The 22310-nt window shown below is 44.4% G+C and overlaps 1 protein-coding gene across 6 annotated transcripts in view; it reads right to left on the bottom strand.

Annotated features, from left to right (window-relative positions):
• Positions 1-22310, bottom strand: part of LOC126297431 (uncharacterized) — a 99382-nt gene that overhangs the window by 15953 nt on the left and 61119 nt on the right. For all 6 annotated transcript variants that reach the window (XM_049988259.1, XM_049988256.1, XM_049988258.1 and 3 more), the window contains one exon: positions 14511-14650. In XM_049988259.1, the coding sequence (XP_049844216.1) occupies positions 14511-14650 (140 nt within the window). The remainder of the gene's footprint in view (positions 1-14510; positions 14651-22310) is intronic.

Raw genomic sequence — 22310 nt, 5'->3', positions numbered from 1 at the left:
CACTGGACGAGGGGAAATGTAGGAAATATTGGTATTATAGTGGTAAACTCTTGTTACTGTTTTGAGAAGAAGGAAAGAAGAAAGATTAAGTTTAACTTACCATCAACAAGAAGGTCATTAGAGCACAAGATCAGATTGTCTTGTTAGGATGGGGGAGGATATTAGTTGTGCCCTTTCAAAGCAATCATCCTGGCATTTGTCTGGAGTGATTTAAGGAAACCTAAATCTGGATTTCTGGCTGAAGTTTTTAACTCTTTTTTTCCTTGCAAACGTGAAGCCAGGGTGCTAACCACCACATCAGCTTGCTCATTGTGTTGCGGGAAAAAATCAAAGCTCCAAGTACTCCTAGAAATCACTGAAGCAGAAATTGTTATATGCACTGAAACCTGCCTAGCGGAAGATATGTTCAGCCTAAGTTTCTACCAAGGACTTAATGGTGCTCATAAAGCATAGATTAAATTCAGTTGGTGGTGGCATGTTTGTTGCTGTTAGAAGTAGTTTACCTTATAATGAGACTGATGCAGATAGTTGACGCAGGTTAGTATGGGTACAGATTACTCGATGGCCAGAACGAATTAATAATTGGTTCCTTTCACTAGCCCCCACGATATAGTCGCTGAAGGGTTCAAGGAAAATTTGAGCCTCATATTGAATAATCAACTCTCACAATTATAGATGGAGGTGACTTCAATCTCCCCAATATGTGGTGAAAATACATGTTTAAAGATGGTGGTACATATAAAGCATCTTAAATTGTACTAAATGCTTTCTCCGTAAATTATTTTGAGCAGTTAGTTCATCAGCCGAAACAAAGTATAAATTGTTGTGATAACATGTTACATCTCTTGGCAATCTTGAGTAAATATAGCATCATGACAGATATAGGTATTAGTGACCACAAGATCGTTGTAGTGAGACTAAGTATAGTAACATCCAAATCCACAAAAAAAAAAAAAAAAAAAAAAAAGCCAACTGTGTCTATTAAAAAATAAAGCACACAAAAATTCATTTGACAATTTTAAGAGAGTCTCAATTTCTTTCAAACTAACTATGAAAGTGCAGACCAGATGTGGCTTAAATTCAAAGAAACAGTGTTGACAGCAATTGAGAGTATCATATGAAGTAAATTGACATGAGATGGAATAGATGACCCAAGGTACACAAACAGGACACTCATAAAAGCAATGAAAAAAGCACAGATTTAAAAGAATGCAAAATATCCAAGGATGGCCATGTTTTACAGGAGCTAGTAATTTTTCATGGACCCAAAGTGAGATGCTTTCATTAGTTTCCACAAGGAAACTCTGTCTGCAAATGCATAGGTGATGCTTGTGACTGAACTGGAGTAGGTGGTGGTGGGAAGATGCATCTAGGTCTATTACAGGGATATGAGCCATGAGGCAACGGGTTGGGAGAAGGAGTTGTGTGGGCAGGTTTAGTGGGCAGCAGAGTACCACTGCGAGAAAGGTGGGAAGGATAGTGGGTAGGACATTTCTCATTTCAGGGCATGATGAGAGGTAGTTGAAATCCTGGCAGAGAATGTGATTGAGTTGCTCTAGTCCTAGGTGGTACTGAGTCATGAGGGTTAAACTCCTCTATGGCCAGACGGTGGGACTTTGGGAGGTGGTAAGTGTCTGCAGAAATAAGGCATGGGAGTCTGTTTTTGTACAATGTTGGGAGGGTAATTACAGTCTGTGATGGACATAATGAGACCCTCGTTGTATTTCTAGGGAGACCTCTTGTCACTACAGATGCAACAGCCACAGGTGGCTAGGCTGTGTGGAAGGGGATTCTTGGAGTGGAATGGGTGGCAACTGTTGCAGTGGAGGTATTGCTGGTGGTTTGTATGTTCGATAGGGATGGAGGTCAACATTGAGGAAGGTGGCTTGCTGGGTTGTGTAGGACCAGGTGAAGCAAATGGGGAAGAAGGTGTTGAGGTTCTGGAGGAATATGGATAGTGTGTCCTCCCCCTCGATCCAGATCATGAAGATGCCATCAGTGAATCTGAACAATGGGAAGGGTTTGGGGTTCTGGGCGTTTAGGAAGCGATTCCTCTACGTGGTCCATGAATAGCTGGCATAGAATGGTGCAATGTGAATGCCCACAGCCGTCCACTGGATTTCCTTGAGGGTAATGCTTTCAAAGGGGAAGTAATTGTGGGTGAGGAGAGGATATAGTTGGTCCTGGTGATTAGGAAGGAGGTTGTAGGTGCATTGGGAAAGGCATTAGGAAGGTGGCATCAATAGCGACGAGCAGGGCACTGTATGATAGAGGAACAGGAACTGAAGAGTTGGTAGAGAAAATGGTTGGTACCTTTTATATAGGAGGGAAGGTTGTGGGTAATAAACTGAAAGTGTGAGCAGAGATTCTCTCAGTGGGAGCACAGTAACTGACCACAATAGGGAGTCCTGGGTGCATGGGTTTGTGAACTTTAGGAAGCATGTGGAAGGTAGGAGTGTGGAGAGTGGTAGGGGTGAACAGAGAGATAGACCCCGGGGAGAAGTTCTGGGATGGCCCTAAGGATTTGAGAGACTGGAGATACTGCTGGATTTCTGGAATGGGGTCATTGTGGCACAGTTTGTAGGTGGATGAATCTGACAGCTGAAAGAGCTCTTCTGCCACGTAAGCCTTGCAGTTCAAAACAACAGTGGTGGAACCTTTGTTAGCCAGTAGGATCTTGAGGGATCTGGAGAATAATGGTGACGCAAGATTTGAGATTAAGAAACTCTGGAAAGTTAGTAGGGGGTGATTTGGGAGCATGGGGGGGGGGGGGGGGGTGGAGATCACGGTTGGATAGAGGAGTGAACCCCGTCAGACTGGGTTCAACATTCATCTTTAGTTGAGTCTGATTGGTAGGGTTGGTGGCGAAAACGTGTTTCCAGTGTAGGGATTGGGAAAAGGAGAGAAAGCCTTTAACAAGCCCTGCATAGTTTAATTTGTGAGTAGGGCAAAATGCGAGTCCTTTTTGTGTGTTTTTATCCTCCACCATGGATCCTTGCTCCTTCCATCTGTTCCAACAGAGGGAAGTTTCCTTATCCCTATTCAGAACCCAGTCCCACATACTGTTCATGCACTGCTGCTTGGCTTGTGGAATCTCCCCAAATGGCCTTACCACCAAACTACCCATCTTCGGCTGCCACTCTTCCTCTTGCAGTTACCTCCATCTTTTCAGATCACACCAGTCATTAGCTCTCACTAACAAAGTCCTGCAAAACCATACAAATTACGCCAAAATTTCCTTGCAATACCTCCTTTTCCCTAAAATTCTCCTGCTATGCAATCGCAAATTCCTGGACTCCATGTTACACATTGAAACCCTTGCCTCCAGGAACTTGAGCAACATGCACATCAACACAAAAATCTCTCCACCTTATTCAGTTCCTACTGCACCTTAGACTACCACTCTCTACAACAACCTCCAAACCTCCCTCGTGCCCCTAATAGCTTACAAACCCTGCCTCACAGACCTACTACATTTATCTCACTCTCAAAAACTCCCTCACACCACAATGCAGAATCCAGGACCTAAACAGACCTCAAACACAGTCAGGAACCTTTCCTCCAAAAGCGTTAGCTTCACTGAAGTAGCAGTCCTTTCCAAAGGCCTCACCTTTTGCTCCACACACAAATTCAATCACACAGGACTTGTTCAAGATCTTCTCTTTCTCCCGATCACTACAGTGGACATACCTTTTCACCACCAACCCTACCAATCAGACTCAACCAAAGACCAATGTTGAATCCTGCCTGACTCAGTTCACTCCTCCATCCAACGGTGATCCACCCCCAGTGCCCCCAAATCACCCCCTGCTCACTTCCCAGAATTTCTTAACCTCAAATCTTGCCTCACCATCATTTCACAGATCCTTCAAGATACAAACTAACCTGAAATCCACAGAAAGAACCACAATACACCACCTACAAACTGATCCCAACCTTATAAGCCCGCCTGCTGACAAAGGTTCCACCACTGTTGTATTGAACTGCAAGGATTACCTGGTGGAAGGACTCTGCCAGCTGTCAGATTTGTCCACCTGCAAACTATGCCCTAATGACCCCATTCCAGAAATCTAGCAGTATCTCCAGCCTCTCCTCAAATCCTTAGGCCCATCCCAGAACCTCTGCCTGGAGTCGGTCTCTATCTCCTCACCCCTACCATTTTCCGCACTCCTACCTTCTACACGCTTCCTAAAGTTCATAAACCCAGGCACGCTGGACTCCCCATTATGGCTGGTTACTGTGTCCCCACAGAGACAATCTCTGCTCTCATAGACTAACACTTTCAGCTTATCATCTGCAACCTGCTCTGCTACATAAAAGATACCATCCATTACTTCCAACAACTCTTCACAATTCCTTTTCCTTTACCACATGGTGCCCTGCTCATCACTACTGAAACCACCTTCATTTACACTAACATCCCTAATGCCCATGGCCTTATTGCTATTGAACAGTACCTTTCCCAATACCCGGCAAATTCCAAACCTACAACCTCCTTTCAAAGTGCCATGACCAACTATATTCTCACCCACAATAACTTTTCCTTTGAAGGCATTACCTACAAACAAATCCGGGTTATGGATATGGGCACTCACATGGCATCACCCTATGCCTACCAATTTATGGGACATTTAGATAAATCCTTCCTAAACACCCAGAATCAGAAACCGTCACCATGTTCAGATTCAGTGACGACTCCATGATCTGAGTAAAGTGGGAGAATGGCCTGTCCACATTCCTCCAGAACCTTGACACCTGCTCTCCCATTTGCTTCACTTGGTCCTATCCAACCCAACAAACCACCTTCCTCAATGTTGACCTCCACTTCAGAGATGGCTACGTCAGTACCTTCATGCATATCAAATCTACCAACCACCAGCAATACCTCAACTTCGACAGCTACCACTCACTCCATTCCAAAAAGTCCCTTCCATACAACTTAGCCACCTGTGGCTCTCACATCTGTACTGACATGTGGTCCCTATCAAAATACACTGAGGGTATCACTGAAGTCTGTAATCACAGACTGTAATCACCCTCCCAACCTCTTACACAAAAAGATCTCTCCCGTGCCTTGTCTCTCCAGTCAACCACCAGCTCCTGAAGTCCCACTGTCTGGCCACAGAGATTTCCCCCTCATGACTCAGTACCACCCGGGACTGGAGCATCTGAATCATATTCTCAGCCAGGGTGTCAACTACACTCCTGGAAATAGAAAAAAGAACTCATTGACACCGGTGTGTCAGACCCACCATACTTGCTCTGGACACTGCGAGAGGGCTGTACAAGCAATGATCACACGCACGGCACAGCGGACACACCAGGAACCGCGCTGTTGGCCGTCGAATGGCGCTAGCTGCGCAGCATTTGTGCACCGCCGCCGTCAGTGTCAGCCAGTTTCCCGTGGCATACGGAGCTCCATCGCAGTCTTTAACACTGGTAGCATGCCGCGACAGCGTGGACGTGAACCGTATGTGCAGTTGACGGACTTTGAGCGAGGGCGTATAGTGGGCATGCGGGAGGCCCGGTGGACGTACCGCCGAATTGCTCAACATGTGGGGCGTGAGGTCTCCACAGTACATCGATGTTGTCGCCAGTGGTCGGCGGAAGGTGCACGTGCCCGTCGACCTGGGACCGGACCGCAGCGACGCACGGATGCACGCCAAGACCATAGGATCCTACGCAGTGCCGTACGGGACCGCACCGCCACTTCCCAGCAAATTAGGGACACTGTTGCTCCTGGGGTATCGGCGAGGACCATTCGCAACCGTCTCCATGAAGCTGGGCTACGGTCCCGCACACCGTTAGGCCGTCTTCCGCTCACGCCCCAAACATCGTGCAGCCCGCCTCCAGTGGTGTCGCAACAGGCGTGAATGGAGGGACGAATGGAGACGTGTCGTCTTCAGCGATGAGAGTCGCTTCTGCCTTGGTGCCAATGATGGTCATATGCGTGTTTGGCGCCGTGCAGGTGAGCGCCACAATCAGGACTGCATACGACTGAGGCACACAGGGCCAACACCCGGCATCATGGTGTGGGGAGCGATCTCGTACACTGGCCGTACACCTCTGGTGATCGTCGAGGGGACACTGAATAGTGCACGGTACATCCAAACAGTCATCGAACCCATCGTTCTACCATTCCTAGACCGGCAAGGGAACTTGCTGTTCCAACAGGACAATGCACGTCCGCATGTATCCCGTGCCACCCAACGTACTCTAGAAGGTGTAAGTCAACTACCCTGGCCAGCAAGATCTCCGGATCTGTCCCCCATTGAGCATGTTTGTGACCGGATGAAACGTCGTCTCACGCGGTCTGCACGTCCAGCATGAACGCTGGTCCACCTGAGGTGTCAGGTGGAAATGGCATGGCAAGCCGTTCCACAGGACTACGTTCGTCTCCATGGGAGAATAGCAGCCTGCATTGCTGCGAAAGGTGGATATACACTGTACTAGTGCCGACATTGTGCATGCTCTGTTGCCTGTGTCTATGTGCCTGTGGTTCTGTCAGTGTGATCATGTGATGTATCTGACCCCAGGAATGTGTCAATAAAGTTTCCCCTTCCTGGGACAATGAATTCACGGTGTTCTTATTTCAATTTCCAGGAGTGTATATCTAGTCATGCCTTGAAGTAGGGAATGTACTACTCAGTATCCTTCACCCGCCCTACCAGAGGTATTCCGCCACCCACCGAACCTACACAATATCCTCATCCATATCTACACTAACCCTGCTCCCAACCCTTGCCTCATGCCTCATAGCCTTGTAATAGACCTATATGCGAGACCTTTCATATATATCCTCCCACCAACATCTACTCCAGTTCAGTCACAAACATCACCTATCCCATCAAATGCAGAGCTGCCTGTGAAACCAGTCATGTGATCTACAAGCTACGATGCAACTTCTGTGCTGTATTCTACGTGGATAACAAACTGCCTGTCGACATGAATAGCCACCAAGAAACTGTGACCATTAAACAGTTCAACTACCCCATTGCTGAGCATGCTGCCCTACACAACGTTCTTCATTTTAATGAGTGTTTCACAGCCTATGCCATCTGCACCCTACCCACACAGGTGGAAAGTCTTCCTGCAGTATATCCTATGAGGTGTGATTGGAAAGTTTTAAGAATGGGCTTGTAATTGTACAATGGTGGTACTTACATGCTACTGCAATGCATATCCTTCAAAACAGTCGCCTTCTGACTGAACACACCGACTCCAATGGTGTTTCCACCTTTGGAAACACTTCTGGAAATTTTTTTGCTGAAGTGTGTTCAGGATGCTCCCTGTATTTGGCTTGGGGACTTCAACCGAGTCAAATCACTTCCCTTTCAGTGAAAATTTCAGTTTGCGAAACAGGTAGAAGTTCGCAAGGGCCAAATACCAGTAGAATCGAAAAAAAATCACCAACATTGTCTTCACCTTTGACCGACTTTGCAGTGCTTTCTTTGGTCATGGTGAACCTGGAGTCTTCCATTGCAAAGACTGCACTTTGGTTTCAGGATCATATTCATATACCCATGATTCGTCACCTGTAATTACCCTATTTAACAAATTTGGGTCATTTTTAGTCTGATTAATCAGTTCCTGGCATACTTCAAGTCTGTATTGTCTCTGGTCACTTGACAACGCTTTTGGAATGAATTTTACGGACACTTGACGCATGTTCAGATCTTCAGTTAAAATCGCCTGAACTGCATAGAAACTTAAATTAAGTCCATCAGCCATCTCATTAACTGTAAGTCTATGATCATAGCACACTAAGTCGCAAACTTTCACAACATTTTCATTTGTTTTTGAGGTGGAAGGATGGCCGGACTGTGGTTCATCTTCAAATGATCTGCAGCCATTTTTAAATCTGCTGAACAAAACAAAAACATTTGACTGGCTCATACAATTATCTCCAAAAGCTGTTTTTAATAGTTCATAAGTCTCGGAAGCTGATTTCCCGATTTTAAAACTGAACTCGTTGCTCCATTTATATGTCCATTTTCACGCAGACAGAATCTGGCAACAAGCCCTAACAGACGTATACTCAACCAGCTGCCATAATGAACTGAATAAAGGAAACACAGTTTTCTGTCAGAAGGTGTTCAAGGAAAAGGCAACGACTCACTCCCCACCCTCCGTGTACCTGCTTGCCAAACCAGTAAGCAGTAGCAGATCCATTCTTAAGACTTTCCAATCACACCCTATACACTCCCATGACCCTTCTGGCATCATTCTTCATTAGTGTTTGTCCTCTATTTCACCAATGCACCCACAGTCTTTGTACCTTCCATCTTTTCAGCTAACCCTCCGCTTCGATATCATTGAATGGGTAAAATACTGATTTTGTTCATGATCTCCTCATGCGTAATACATGGCTGGAACAGATGTGGTACCTCTACCATTTTGGTAACTGTCAGTGATATTTTGTTTTTACACTTGATGTATGTTTTCATAGTAGTGAAAATTGGAAGTAGAGTGAGGTAAATTGTAATTAAACAATTTTTCATTAAACATATGCGACAAACCATTGACACAAACAATGTACACCATCTTGTCAAACTTCCTGTCAGTCGAAGTTTCTCACAAAAACTGTCAAACACGATCTATGGTTGACAAACACGTCAAACTGCACCATTCACAGCCACATATTTGGCATGCATAGTTAAGTTTGACAAAATGTTCAATTGTTTACAGGGGCCTTTAAGTGATGGGGTGTATTTCGTGCAAGGGGTATTAAGCAATGTGGCACATTTCACAAAAATGGTATATTTCGCGTACTTTTTCCTCTATAATTCGTGAAACCCTCCTTAAGTGGTGATACTTATGTTACTGTACTCTAGTGCTCTCTGGCGAGGCATTTGCAAACTTATTCCAAGGGTGGATAGAATAGCCAATGGCAGAAACTGTTATAACTTCAAGTTGAACAAATATATTTCAAAGACGACGCAATACATGAAAGTCACAGATCAAGTAAACAGAGTAAGACGTGTGTCACTTTAACAGTGAAATCATAACTGAGTCAGAGTCTAGCGGCAGCTGGCTGGCTGGCTGGCTGGCTGGCTGGCCGGCTGCTTAGGTAGCGCTGCTGCTGCATGGCTGGCAGACAGCGCTGCATGTATAGGACACGCGTAACTGCGCGGCGGCAATTTGAAAGATCAGGAAGTCACAACACTTTTCCCCCCCTTTGAAGTTTTTGCACAGGTCTTGATGGAGGTGGCCTGTAGATTGCTAACGTCCATAGGTGTTTGACTGGCCGTAAAGTCTTGAGGAGGAGGCTTCCCATATGAACGGAAGTGTCCCTGATGATAACAGGTCGAGATGACAGGAGTGGTGGAGGTCGAATCTGCTGGGGCCCTGTGCACCAATCTGCCCGTTGCGGCAAGTCCAGTTGTAATAACAGGAGACATGGGCGATGTGTCTGCATCTGTAGGAGAAGGAGGCGAGTAGAGCGGCTCTGACAGATGGTGGTCATCTGGTCCATGCATGGGCACGTCTCCTGTTGGCGTCAGTTCTTGTGTTGGCACCGATATTATGGTGAGAGGACTGCGTTGTGAGTAATGAGAGATTCCAGGATCCCGAGCGTCAGGTAGAGCCAAAGGTGGTGTAGCGGCATCTGGAACAGGTGTTGACGGCACACGAGACCGAAGCTGGTCCGAATGACGCACTGCAACACCCGTGTCCGTCTGGATTTCATACAGGCATCGGCCACAGTGTCTTAACATGTAGCCAGGACTCTATTTTGGCCGCCTGCCATATCCCCGTACCCATACAATGTCACCAGCAGTGAACCGGCCAAGCGAAGCCACCCACGGTCGTGAGGTGGAAGGCCGCAGAAGATGAAGTAGCGTGTGGGGCTGTCGGCCATGTAAGAGCTCAGCCGGGCTGTGGTCGCCCAAGGGGGTGAAACGGTAAGAAGCCAGAAATTGGAGAAGTGCATCATCAGCAGCAGAAGAAGTCAAGAGTTTCCTCATCTGAGCCTTAAATGTGCGGACCAGTCGTTCAGCCTCACCATTTGACTGTGGATGAAACGGAGGGGCCGTGACATGCTTGACGCCGTGACAGGCACAAAAATCCGCAAAATTGGAAGAGGCAAATTGCAGACCATAATCAGTAACGAGAGTAGAGGGAAGGCCTTCAAGGCCACGTTGACAAAGATGACTTTGGGGCGGCGGCCTGTGACGCACAAGGGCTGCAGGCAGCGACCATGTGTACGATTTCAGAGTCAATGACGGGCCAGTACACATGACGGCGCACCAGAGATTTTGTGCGAGAGACACCCCAGTGCCCTTGGTGAAGGAGGCGCAAGACCGAAGCACACAAAGACGCAGGTACCAAAACACGCGGCGAAGTATTTTCGATGGAAAGGAGGATAACAACATCCCTAGCCGTGAGGCGGTAATGCAAAGCGTAGTAGTTCCGCAACGGATCAGAAGTCTTAGCGGACAGACGATCTCGCCAACCCTTCTGAATACAGTGTAAAACCCGGGAGAGGGTAGGGTCAGAACCCGTAGCAGACGCCAGCCGGTCCCCGGTGATGGGGAACCCGTCCGCAACCCACTGATCAGCAACATCCAGGTGGAAACACAAAAGTTCGTCCCTATTGAATGCCTGATCAGGACCCATGGGAAGGCAAGACAGAGTATCAGCATTCTCATGTTGAGCCGTCGGCCGGAAATGAATCTCATAATTGAAACGAGACAAGTAAAGAGCCCAATGCTGGAGGTTGTGTGCAGCCTTGACGGGAAGTGACGTTGATGGATGAAACAAGGAAACAAGTAGTTTGTGATCCGTAACAAGATGAAATTTGGATACACAGAGAAAAACACCAAACTTATGAAGAGCATAAATAATGGCCAAAGCTTCTTTTTCAATTTGAGAATACTTTTGTTGGGCAGCAGTGAGCGTTTTGGAGGCATAAGCAATGGGTTGTTTAGAACTGTCAGTAAAATGGTGTGCAATGACTGCACCAACCCCGTATTGAGAGGTGTCCATGGCAAGAGCAAGATGTTAGCCAGGTCAATAAGTAGCCAAGCACGGGGCCTATTTCAGCATAGTCTTCAATTTCTGGAAAGCCGCATCGCATGATGCGGACCAGTGAAAAGGCCCGTTTTTATGCAACAGGCGATGGAACGGCTGAGCCACCAAAGCAGCAGACAGTAAAAACCTGTGATAGTATGCTATTTTCCCCAAGAAGGCCTGCAGTTCCTAGACAGATGTAGGGCAAGGAAAGGCATCAGTCGCAGTGCCAGTTTGCTGAAGCGGACGAATACCATCCCAAGAGATTTGAAACAACAAGTACGCGATAGATGCCTGAAAAAATTTGGATTTCTGAAGATTACACTTAAGACCGGCAGTCTGTAAGACATGAAAAAGTGTGCGGAGATTTTGATGATGTTCATCAGTGGTGGAGACAGTGACAACAATGTCGTCCTAGTAATTTATACACCCAGGGACAGTGAGCAATAATTGTTCCAACAATCACTGAAAGAGAGCAGGGGCGCTGGCAACCTCGAATGGCAATCGATGGTATTATTAGAGGCCGAATTGCGTGTTAAGGACCAGAAACTGCTGGGAAGCAGCATCAAGAGGAGGTTGATGATATGCTTCTGACAGGTCAAGTTTGGAAAAGTACTGGCCTCCACCAAGTTTAGTGAACAATTCTTCAGGTCGAGGCATAGGCTAAGTGTTGATAAGGCACCGAGCATTTACAGTGGCCTTGAAATCACCACAGAGACGAATAGCACCATTTGGCTTAGCAACGACAACAACAGGAGAGGACCACTTACTGGAAGTGACAGGAAGCGACCCCTGAAGCAGTGAGATGATCCAGCTCCCATTTGACCCGATCACGAAAGGCCACAGGAATGGGCCAAGCCCGAAAAAACTTAGGCCGAGCAGTGGGTTTGAGCGTGATATGAGCTTCAAAGTCGTTTGCACGGACTAACCCAGGAGAAAATAAGTGATAAAAACGTTGTTGACAAGGAATCCAGCTGAGCATAAGGAATAGCATCAGAGACAATATTGACAGAGTCATCTATGGAGAACCCAAAAATGCAAAAGGCATCGAAACCAAAAGGATTCTATGCATTACTATGGTCGACCACAAATATGGGAACAGTGTGAACTACAGAGTTATAAGATACCTAAGCATCAAATCTTCCCAAGAGAGAAATCTTCTGTTTATTGTAAGACCGTAATTGCCTAGTGACAGGTGACACAATTGGACAACCCAACTGAAGATACGTCTGAGAATTGATGATAGTGGCAGCAGAACCAGTATCCACCTACATGTGAACGTCTCGACCAAGTATCTGGACAGTGAGGAATAGCTTCCCTGAAAGGGAAGTAGTACAATTGACAGACAACACAGAATCAGAATCTGCGCCATGTTCATGAATATCATGTATGCGGTTGGATTTGCAAATGGATGACACATGACCCCCCCCCCCCCCCCCCCCCAACATTGTGGACAATCTTCTCGTGAATGTTTCGTAAAAAACCACAGACAAGAAGGAAGCTGCCGTGGTTTTGCTGCAGTTTCTTAGCTTGGGAGCGTACTGCGGCCAAATCAGCTGTCGGGGACACGCCACACGCTTTGTCAACAGCGCACAGAGGTTGTATTTCCCCGACGTCACCCCGTGCCTCTATTTGTGCTCCAGTGGCGCGAGAAATTTCAAAAGACTGAGCGATGGATAGGGCTTCATCTAGAGTCAGATTTGCCAACTGAAGGGCACATTGCCTAACTTCTTTGTCGGGCGCTGACCAGATAAATAGCATCCCGTACCATGGAACCGGCGTAGGATTCTTTGTGAATTTCAGTAACAAATAGACACTTTCTACTGAGGCCATGAAGTTCAGCGGCCCAAGAACGATAGGATTGATTCGGTTGTTTTGGACAACAAGAAAAGGCAACACGAGAGGCTACCACATGCGTACGCTTTTGAAAATAAATGGACACAAGTGAGCACATTTCAGCAAAGGACAAAGGACGCGGGATCTTTCAAAGGAGCCAACTGCGACAACATACATTTGAGGTGAAATCCATGAAAGGAAAAGAGACTTACATGTTTGGTCGCCCGCCACATGAAATGCCAAGAAGTGCTATCGAAGACGTTTTTCATAATCAGACCAGTCCTCCCCGTCTCGTCGTAAGGAGGAAAAGGAGGTAGAGACAATGACGAGAGACACCCTGCATTTGATGCCGCGACGAAATCGCAAATCACATTTTGTGAAAAGCGTTTGCTGTTCTATGAGATCTTGCAATAGTTGCTCTAAAGTAGCCATGGAAACACGTCGGTCAATGATGAAAAACAAAAATTCACTACCTCGTCGCCAATTGTTATAACTTCAAGTTGAACAAATATATTTCAAGGACGACGCAATACATGAAAGTCACAGATCAAGTAAACAGAGTAAGACGTGTGTCACTTTAACAGTCAAATCATAACTGAGTCCGAGTCTAGCTCCTGGCTGGATGGCCGCTTAGGTGGTGGTGGTAGTGGTGGTGGTGGTGGTGGTGGTGGTGCTGCTGCTGCTGCTGCTGCATGGCTGGCAGACAGCGCCGCATGTAGAGGATGCGCGTAACTCCGTGGCGGCACTTTGAAAGATCGACAAGTCACAACAGAAACAAAAGAACTGTCAAAACAATAATACTAAATGTTGATGAAGGATTCATCAAAGCATAATAAAGAACACAGCGACATGGATTCGACAGCGAAGTTTCAGCAACTCTGTTCATTTCTTTCTGGGCAGTGGAGTGTGAAAATTGGGTGCAGGTTGGTAGGACACCCTTAGGCTCTAACAGCAGAACCTTCAGGAAGCCCGTAAGAGCTGTACCCCAAGGTAATCACGCCCTCTGCTACATAGAGATAAGCAGGATTTCAAGGCATAGCCTTAAGACTGGCTATTACGTGCTCAAATAAATCGCATGACATCACATATCAACAGTTCCAAAAACGTTAACTAGCATTATTTAAATTTGTGTGGGAAATATGCAACATGTTTTCTGGTAATTTAAATGCTGCAATAGGTTACTGAGAAATTTATTTTAATATATACTCTGTGACGGCTCCATCTCAGAGTTTTTAATTACTAGCCACACCTGATCAGTATAAATGCCATGGAATGATGAGCTATTGAAATTGTACTTTTTACTCAAACTAGTGAGCTCAGCAAACTCATTTTCTTTTCAGACTTTGTTAGCTATTCATTCATATGTCATTTTATTACTGGATCATGAAATCCTCTGGTTTTCTTTTTGACCCTGAGTACCTGGCACCACACATTCTATATGAAATCTTTTTCCTTGAAGTTTTCTTGACATAACATCAAAATATATCTATGTGCAGAACAGTAAGATCAAGTGATATCTTGTCAAAATGTGGGTCACAAGATAACAGTAACTTCCAATACTGTTTTCCAAAATGTCCACTGATTACAGTAATACCACTTCTGTCTGTATTTGCTAGGCACAATTTTACCCTACTGTGTATTATTTAGGAATAAAAATCACTTACGTATTCCTGAGACTTCGAGGAGGTGGAACCCAGTTTCTGTAAGTCGGTTTGGAACTAAGGATTGAGCGATCATATACAGGCTGATGAAACTTACTTGAAACTTTAGGGTAACCTTCACGAGTAGGAAGTATGTGATCATCCTGTAGACAATTCATAATATCAAGATTTTATATCATACAACATTTTTAAAAATTTACTAGTGTGTACTATAATTCACATGGTGTGAAAAAACCTTACATTACAGTGAGAAAATGCACTACCCAAAATCAGGGATCATTTTAACCCTTTGCATGCCAGTAAGCCTAACCTTTGTGTAGATAATTTTTATAAACACACTCACATCATCATCATCTCATCATGCTGTACTCAATCTCTCAGCAAAACATGTAATAAATTAAGGCTTGTTCATTGTTTAGTTGAATAAGAAAACCAAATACACTGCTCCGGAAAACTTAAGAATGAGATAGAAGAAGCAATCTAACAACAACTCGGTGCAAATGAATTAAAGTGTGGGAGCATATCGCCAGAGATCTCTTAGTCATGTATAGAAAGCTGGAGATCAAATGGTGTGAGGTCAGTGTGAGTTATAGCACAAAATGAGGCTGACCCCGCAACGTGAGGCAGTCAAAGAAATGGGGAAAGATAGTATGTATCAATCAGCAAGAGTTACAGTACACTGTGGTAGTGTTCTTCACTACAACGTGGCCTGGAGACATTTGGATGACTTCACAAGGGGAAGAACCATCGGGAAACTGAGTGCGAAGTGTCATGAGTGTAACACAGCGGTTTGGTATTGCTTACTGTATGGTTTCACATGCTTGGCAAGTGCTATGAACCACAGGAGCAGCAGTGGTCGACCACAGTCAACTACAGCAACAGGCAAGAAGGGACCCGTGTGACACCGCGGGTGCTTTCGCAACCATACAGTGTGTACACAAAATTCCGGGAAGACTTTCAATTATTTACTGCACAAGAACAAAACATCGTGCAGATATCATACATATGTCATTTTGAAGAGAAACCCTGAAAGTTTTTTTTTCCATGTATACTGCCACAGCATAGTTTGGTAATTTGTCAATAGTCAGTGCTAGTTGCAAACTGGCGAGTTCAGGTGTGGAGTGAGCTTTTTATGCTTTGAAGTCTGACAAAAAGTGTGCTACAGCTGTTCAACAGATGTTTAGAACCAAGTACGGTAATAAGCCACCAACAAGGGAGGCCATTTACCACTGTCACAACAAATTCGTTACGATAGATTGCTTGTGCCTGGCAAAGAGAAGTGAACAGCCCAGTGTGAGCGAAGTGAATGTAGGGTGTATACGAAAGACATTCATAAGGAGTTAAAAGAAATCAGTGCATCGTGCATCCCGTGAACTCGAAATGGCTCCAGTGACAGTGTGGAAAGTCCTGCGACAGAAGCTGTTTATATAACCATTCAAATTGGAGCTAGTGCAGAAGCTCAGTGATGACAACAAAGACAAACATTTTGAGTTTTATTCGCAGTAGCAACAACTGAATGAGGCTGGTATTGCTGATCACTTAATTTTTAGTGATGAAGTCACTTTTCACATAAATGGGAAAGTGAACAGGCACAATTGTTGAATTTGGGGTACAAAGCATCCACACGAACGCATTAAATTTGAGCGTGATTCCCCACAGGTAAATGTTTTTTGTGCCTTGTCACATCGAAAACTGTACGAGCCATTCTTCTTCACTGAGAGCACTGTCACTGGATATTCCTATTTTGACATGTTGCAGCAATGGCTGACACCTCAAATTTAATCAGACTCTCCATTCATCTTTCAGCAGGATGGGGCTCACCCCATTTTCATCGTGAAGTTCATGGGCACCTGAACACGGAGCTGCCGCATCAATGGATCGGCCGTGCTACAGAAGGGGACAGCTTTTTCATGAAATGGCCTCCCCGATCACCACTTTCACTTTGTGTGACTTTTTTCTGTGGGGACAGATTACAGATCTGGTGTGTACATACACACTCTACCACGTGATGGAGCAGAGCTCTGGGAGAAAATATGTGAATCGACTGCCACAGTAGACGATGCCATGCTGGGATGGGTATGGCAGGAATACGATTATCGTATTGACATCTGCTGGGTCATTTGTGGTTCGCATATCGAATGTTAGTAAAAAAAATCATTCGGAGTTTCTCTTCAAAATGCAATATGTATGACGTGTACAATGATTAGTTCCTGTGCAACAAATAACTGAAAGTGTTCCTGGACTTTATGTTCATCCTGTATTTAATAGGAGTGCAAGACATGCAACCTCATGTTCCACAGTTGCACAGAGACTGCGTGGGGGTCATCACCTTGGCACCCACACGTCAGGGGCACCTGCTTATCAGTGGCACTGTTTGCAATGGTGCCAAGAGCATAGGGAGTGGACAAATGAAGAGAGGGGTCGTGTGCCCTTCTAGGATGAGAGCAGATTCAGTCTCAGTAGTGATTCTGGATATATCGTCATATGCTTAGAGGTGGGAACATATAAAGCACTTACAAACATTGTCAAACATGATCATTTTGATGGTCCAGGTGTTATGATGTGGAAATGCACAATGTTGCATGAGAGTAATAACCTCCAAATCTTTGATCATCATACATTCACCAGTCAACGTTATTGTGATACTGTACTCTTTCCCCACATATATCTTTTCAGGGGGGGGGGAGGGGGGGCCATTTGGCCCTGACCATTTTTATGGATGGCATTGTGTGACTGCAGTGAACAGCACAGGTGAAAGAGCTTTCGGAATGAGAAGATATTCAGCAAATAAACTGGCCTGTCTGTTCTTGTGACTTACTTTCTATCAAGCATGTGTGGGATGCATTGGGGAGATGCACTGCAGCACGTTCACATGCACTAAAGACTGTTCATCAGAGGAATGTAGGTCCCTAACACAAGAACTCTTTGCTAACATTGTAACATGCAGCAAGCACTGCTGTCCACAGCAGTCATTCTTTCTATGTAGGGTCCAAGTTTTATTGAGCGATGTTATGTGGTAGTGACACATTATGCAAAAGTTACTTGTACTTGTACACCAGTCTACATTTTTGGGACATCCACTTGGTACAGTTATTTTTTTTCCTTGCAATGACATCTAGTACACACTTTTTACATAAATCCTCCGTAGGAGTACTTGCTGACTGATTTAGCTGTTTCTCTTCTGGAACCTATGTTTTTAATACTGACATAGCATTCGTTGCTGAAGGTTTAAGGCAATATATCTATGTGCCAAAAAGTCATTCCTCAAATCCATACTATCCTCAGGATTATCCTGCTACTGTTTACACACATGTACAGAAAAAGGCACAAATTGAGTATTTTGTGCTTTTATGGTCACAATTTCAAACTGGACTTGAACATATCATTTTGTCCATGCAGCCCAAAGGGTTATTATTATATGTTACTGTTGTATACATAGCTCCACATAGTCATCGCGTATACAACTTTCCCACTAGAGCGCACCCCGCTAAGCACAACAGCGCAGGCGCAGCGCTCGTCCGTCTCCGCACTACAACACTACAAGATGGCGCTGTCTTAGAGACGGACCAAATTCTGCTTCTGCCGATCCACGTATTAATACGTAACACAGCCAATGAGATTGCTGCTAACGTAGAACCTTTTCTACTTGTGGATCACACTCGCGCAGTGATACCTGAACGTGCGAGGTATTATAAGGAGTGTACAGACTTCCGATTAGTCAGTCTGCATTAGTCTGTACGAGTCTGCATTTGTCTGCACCAGTCTGCATTAGTCTGCACTACATGCCGGAAGCGGCTACAAGGGTAGCGGAGTACGTGTGGAGTGCACATGTGGTTTTTTTTAGGTTAGAGAATTCCCTCCCTAGGCCCGACAAGATGCCTCCTGAGACACGGCAAGGTAGGAGTAGGCAAAATGCAACAGGGAATAACAATATAAATGTGCTAATAGTAAACTGCAGGAGCGTCTATAGAAAGGTCCCAGAACTGCTCTAATTAATAAACGGTCACAATGCCCATATAGTACTAGGGACAGAAAGTTGGCTGAAACCAGACGTAAACAGTAATGAAATCCTAAACTCAGATTGGACTGTATACCACAGAGACAGGCTGGACAGTGAAGGGCGAGGCATGTTTATAGCGGTAGAAAGTGCAATAGTATTGAAGGAAATCGATGGAGATCTGAAATGTGAAATAATTTGGGTGAAGGTCATGATTAAAGGCTGCTCAAAAGTAGGATGTCTCTGTAGGCCCCCTGGCTCAGCAGCTGTTGTGGCAGAGCACCTGAAGGAAATATTTCGAGTAGATTTCCCAACCATGTTATAGTTATGGGTGAAGATTTTAATTTACCAGATATAGACTGGGAGACTGAAACGTTCATAACGGGTGGCAGGGACAAAGAATCCAGTGAAATTTTTTTAAGTGCATTATCTGAAAACTACCTTGAGCAGTTAAACAGAGAACCAACATATTAGACGTTCTGGTGACAAACAGACCAGAACTATTTGAAACAGTTAATGCAGAACAGGGAATCAGCAATCATAAAGCGGTTACTGCATCGATGATTTCAGTCATAAATAGAAATATAAAAAAAGGTAGGAAGATTTTTATGTTTAGCAAAAGTGACAAAAAGCAGATTTCAGAGTACTTGACGGCTCAACACAAAAGCTTTGTCTCAAGTGCAGATAGTGTTGAGGATCAGTGAACAAAGTTCAAAACCATCGTACAATATGCGTTAGATGAGTATGTGCCAAGCAAGATCGTAACAGATGGAAAAGAGCCACCGTGGTACAACAACCGAGTTAGAAAACTGCTGCGGAAGCAAAGGGAACTTCACAGCAAACATAAACATAGCCAAAGCCTTGCAGACAAACAAAAATTACGCGAAGCGAAATGTAGCATGAGGAGGGCTATGCGAGAGGCGTTCAATGAATTCGAAAGTAAAGTTCTATGTACTGACTTGGCAGAAAATCCTAAGAAATTTCGGTCTTATGTCAAAGCGGTAGGTGGATCAAAACAAAATGTCCAGACACTCTGTGACCAAAATGGTACTGAAACAGAGGATGACAGACTAAAGGCTGAAATACTAAATGTCTTTTTCCAAAGCTGTTTCACAGAGGAAGACTGCACTGTAGTTCCTTCTCTAGATTGTCGCACAGATGACAAAATGGTAGATATCGAAAGACATGACAGAGGGATAGAGAAACAATTAAAATCGCTCAAAAGAGGAAAGGCCGCTGGACCTGATGAGATACCAGTTCGATTTTACACAGAGTACGCGAAAGAACTTGCCCCCCTTCTTGCAGCGGTGTACCGTAGGTCTCTAGAAGAGAGTAGCGTTCCAAAGGATTGGAAAAGGGCACAGGTCATTCACGTTTTCAAGAAGGGACGTCGAACAGATGTGCAGAACTATAGACCTAGATCTCTAACGTCGATCAGTTGTAGAATTTTGGAACACATATTATGTTCAAGTATAATGACTTTTCTGGAGACTAGAAATCTAATCTGTAGGAATCAGCATGGGTTTCAAAAAAGAGACGGTTGTGTGAAACCCAGCTCGCGCTATTCGTCCATGAGACTCAGAGAGCCATAGACACGGTTTCACAGGTAAACGCCGTGTTTCTTGACTTCCGCAAGGCATTTGATACAGTTCCCCACAGTCTTTTAATGAACAAAGTAAGAGCATATGGACTATCAGACCAATTGTGTGATTGGATTGAAGAGTTCATAGATAACAGAACGCAGCATGTCATTCTCAATGGAGAGAAGTCTTCCGAAGTAAGAGTGATTACAGGTGTGCCGCAGGGGAGTGTCATAGGACCGTTGCTATTCACAATATACATAAATGACCTTGTGGATGACATCGGAAGTTCACTGAGGCTTTTTGCAGATGATGCAGTGGAGTATCGAGAGGTTGCAACAATGGAAAATTGTACTGAAATGCTGGAGGATCTGCAGCGAATTGACGCATGGTGCACGGAATGGCAATTGAATCTCAATGTAGACAAGTGTAATGTGCTGCAAATACATAGAAAGATAGATCATTTATCATTTAGCTACAAAATAGCAGGTCAGCAACTGGAAGCAGTTAATTCCATAAATTATCTGGGAGTACGCATTAGGAGTGATTTAAAATGGAATGATCATATAAAGCTGATTGTCGGTAAAGCAGATACCAGGCTGAGATTCATTGGAAGAATCCTAAGGAAATGCAATCCGAAAACAAAGGAAGTAGGTTACAGTACGCTTGTTTGCCCACTGCTTGAATACTGCTCAGCAGTGTGGGATCCGCACCAGATAGGGTTGATAGAAGAGATAGAGAAGATCCAACGGAGAGCAGCGCGCTTCATTACAGGATCATTTAGTAATCACAAAAGCATTACGAAGATGATAGATAAACTCCAGTGGAAGACTCTGCAGGAGAGACGCTCAGTAGCTTGGTACGGGCTTTTGTTAAAGTTTCGAGAACATACCTTCACCGAGGAGTCAAGCAGTATATTGATCCCTCCTACGTATATCTCACAAAGAGACCATGAGGATAAAATCAGAGAGATTAGAGCTCACACAGAGGCATACCGACAATCCTTCTTTCCACGAACAATACAAGACTGGAATCGAAGGGAGAACCGATAGAGGTACTCAAAGTGCCTTCCGCCACACACAGTCAGGTGGCTTGTGGAGTATGAATGTGGATGTGGATGTAGATGTAGATGTAGATGTACCAGCATATGGTCAAGTTTCAGTCTGTGCCTAATATGATTACTATATTCCTGTACATAGCCATGAAGATAAATGGATAGACACTTTGTCAAGTATCAGAGGTATGTGAGAATAAGATTAATGTACCAAGACCAAAGGAACTTCAGATTGTCAATTGTAAATAGCATCCTGAACCAAGTTAAGTAGTTTTTAGGCTTGTTATTATTTTAATAAATGGGTGTGAAAATTAATCAAGTTCTGTTTAAAGTTGGCCACCATCAATCTGCTACTCTAAGCGTGCAAGTGGCATTTCTATCGTCTGACCTAACGGCAGAAGATAAACACGCCACGATAAGACCACAACACATATTGCTGACACTCGCTTACTTCTTTAGAGCGACAAGTCAAATAATTTGATGGTGAGTGTACCGAAGGTCTTACAATACGCACACCACAGTTACTTTTGATGGACATGAGATACTAAGTTGAAGGCAAACTTCGTTTCATTTTATAAATGATGATGTTTCATTACCACCATAAAAATTTTGAAGGAAAACTATATTTTCTCTGTTCCAAAGCAGTGCTACCACATCACTTTGTGATAATATATCTTGAACTATTGTTCTTTCCAAAAGCTTCCCATGTGCAAAAATCAGTTCTACCTTTTCTCACAATTCGATGAACAAGACATCATGCAGGGAATTGTAAATCCCCACATAGTTAATAGCAAACTAATGGTGTGTCCTATAATTTATCAAAATATTTGGACTCTAAGCAATATATCCTGGTTAACACTAATGTTTATATAAGGCAGATTTTAATGTTTCCAGTACACAGACAACTGATAATTTTTTTAACAGATATGTGCCAGAAATATTGAATTTCCCTGTTAAAACTATTTCCAACAACTACACATGGTGCATTAATCATGAGAAGCCACACGATTAGCACATACCAGCATAGTACATTAAAACTCTTTCTTGCATGAAATGTTCAAAAAGCCCGTTACGCCTGGTTACATTGTAATTCTTAAGTACACTGTCAGTGTTTAGTATATCACTTCACTGAAGGTAATACTAACATACAACTAATATAATTGTCTGTACCA

Source organism: Schistocerca gregaria, chromosome X (genome assembly GCF_023897955.1).
Source record: "Schistocerca gregaria isolate iqSchGreg1 chromosome X, iqSchGreg1.2, whole genome shotgun sequence".
NCBI classification, from domain to species: Eukaryota; Metazoa; Arthropoda; class Insecta; order Orthoptera; family Acrididae; genus Schistocerca; species Schistocerca gregaria.
Note: the sequence above shows the minus strand (reverse complement) of the source record. Positions and strands in the feature narration are given on the sequence as shown.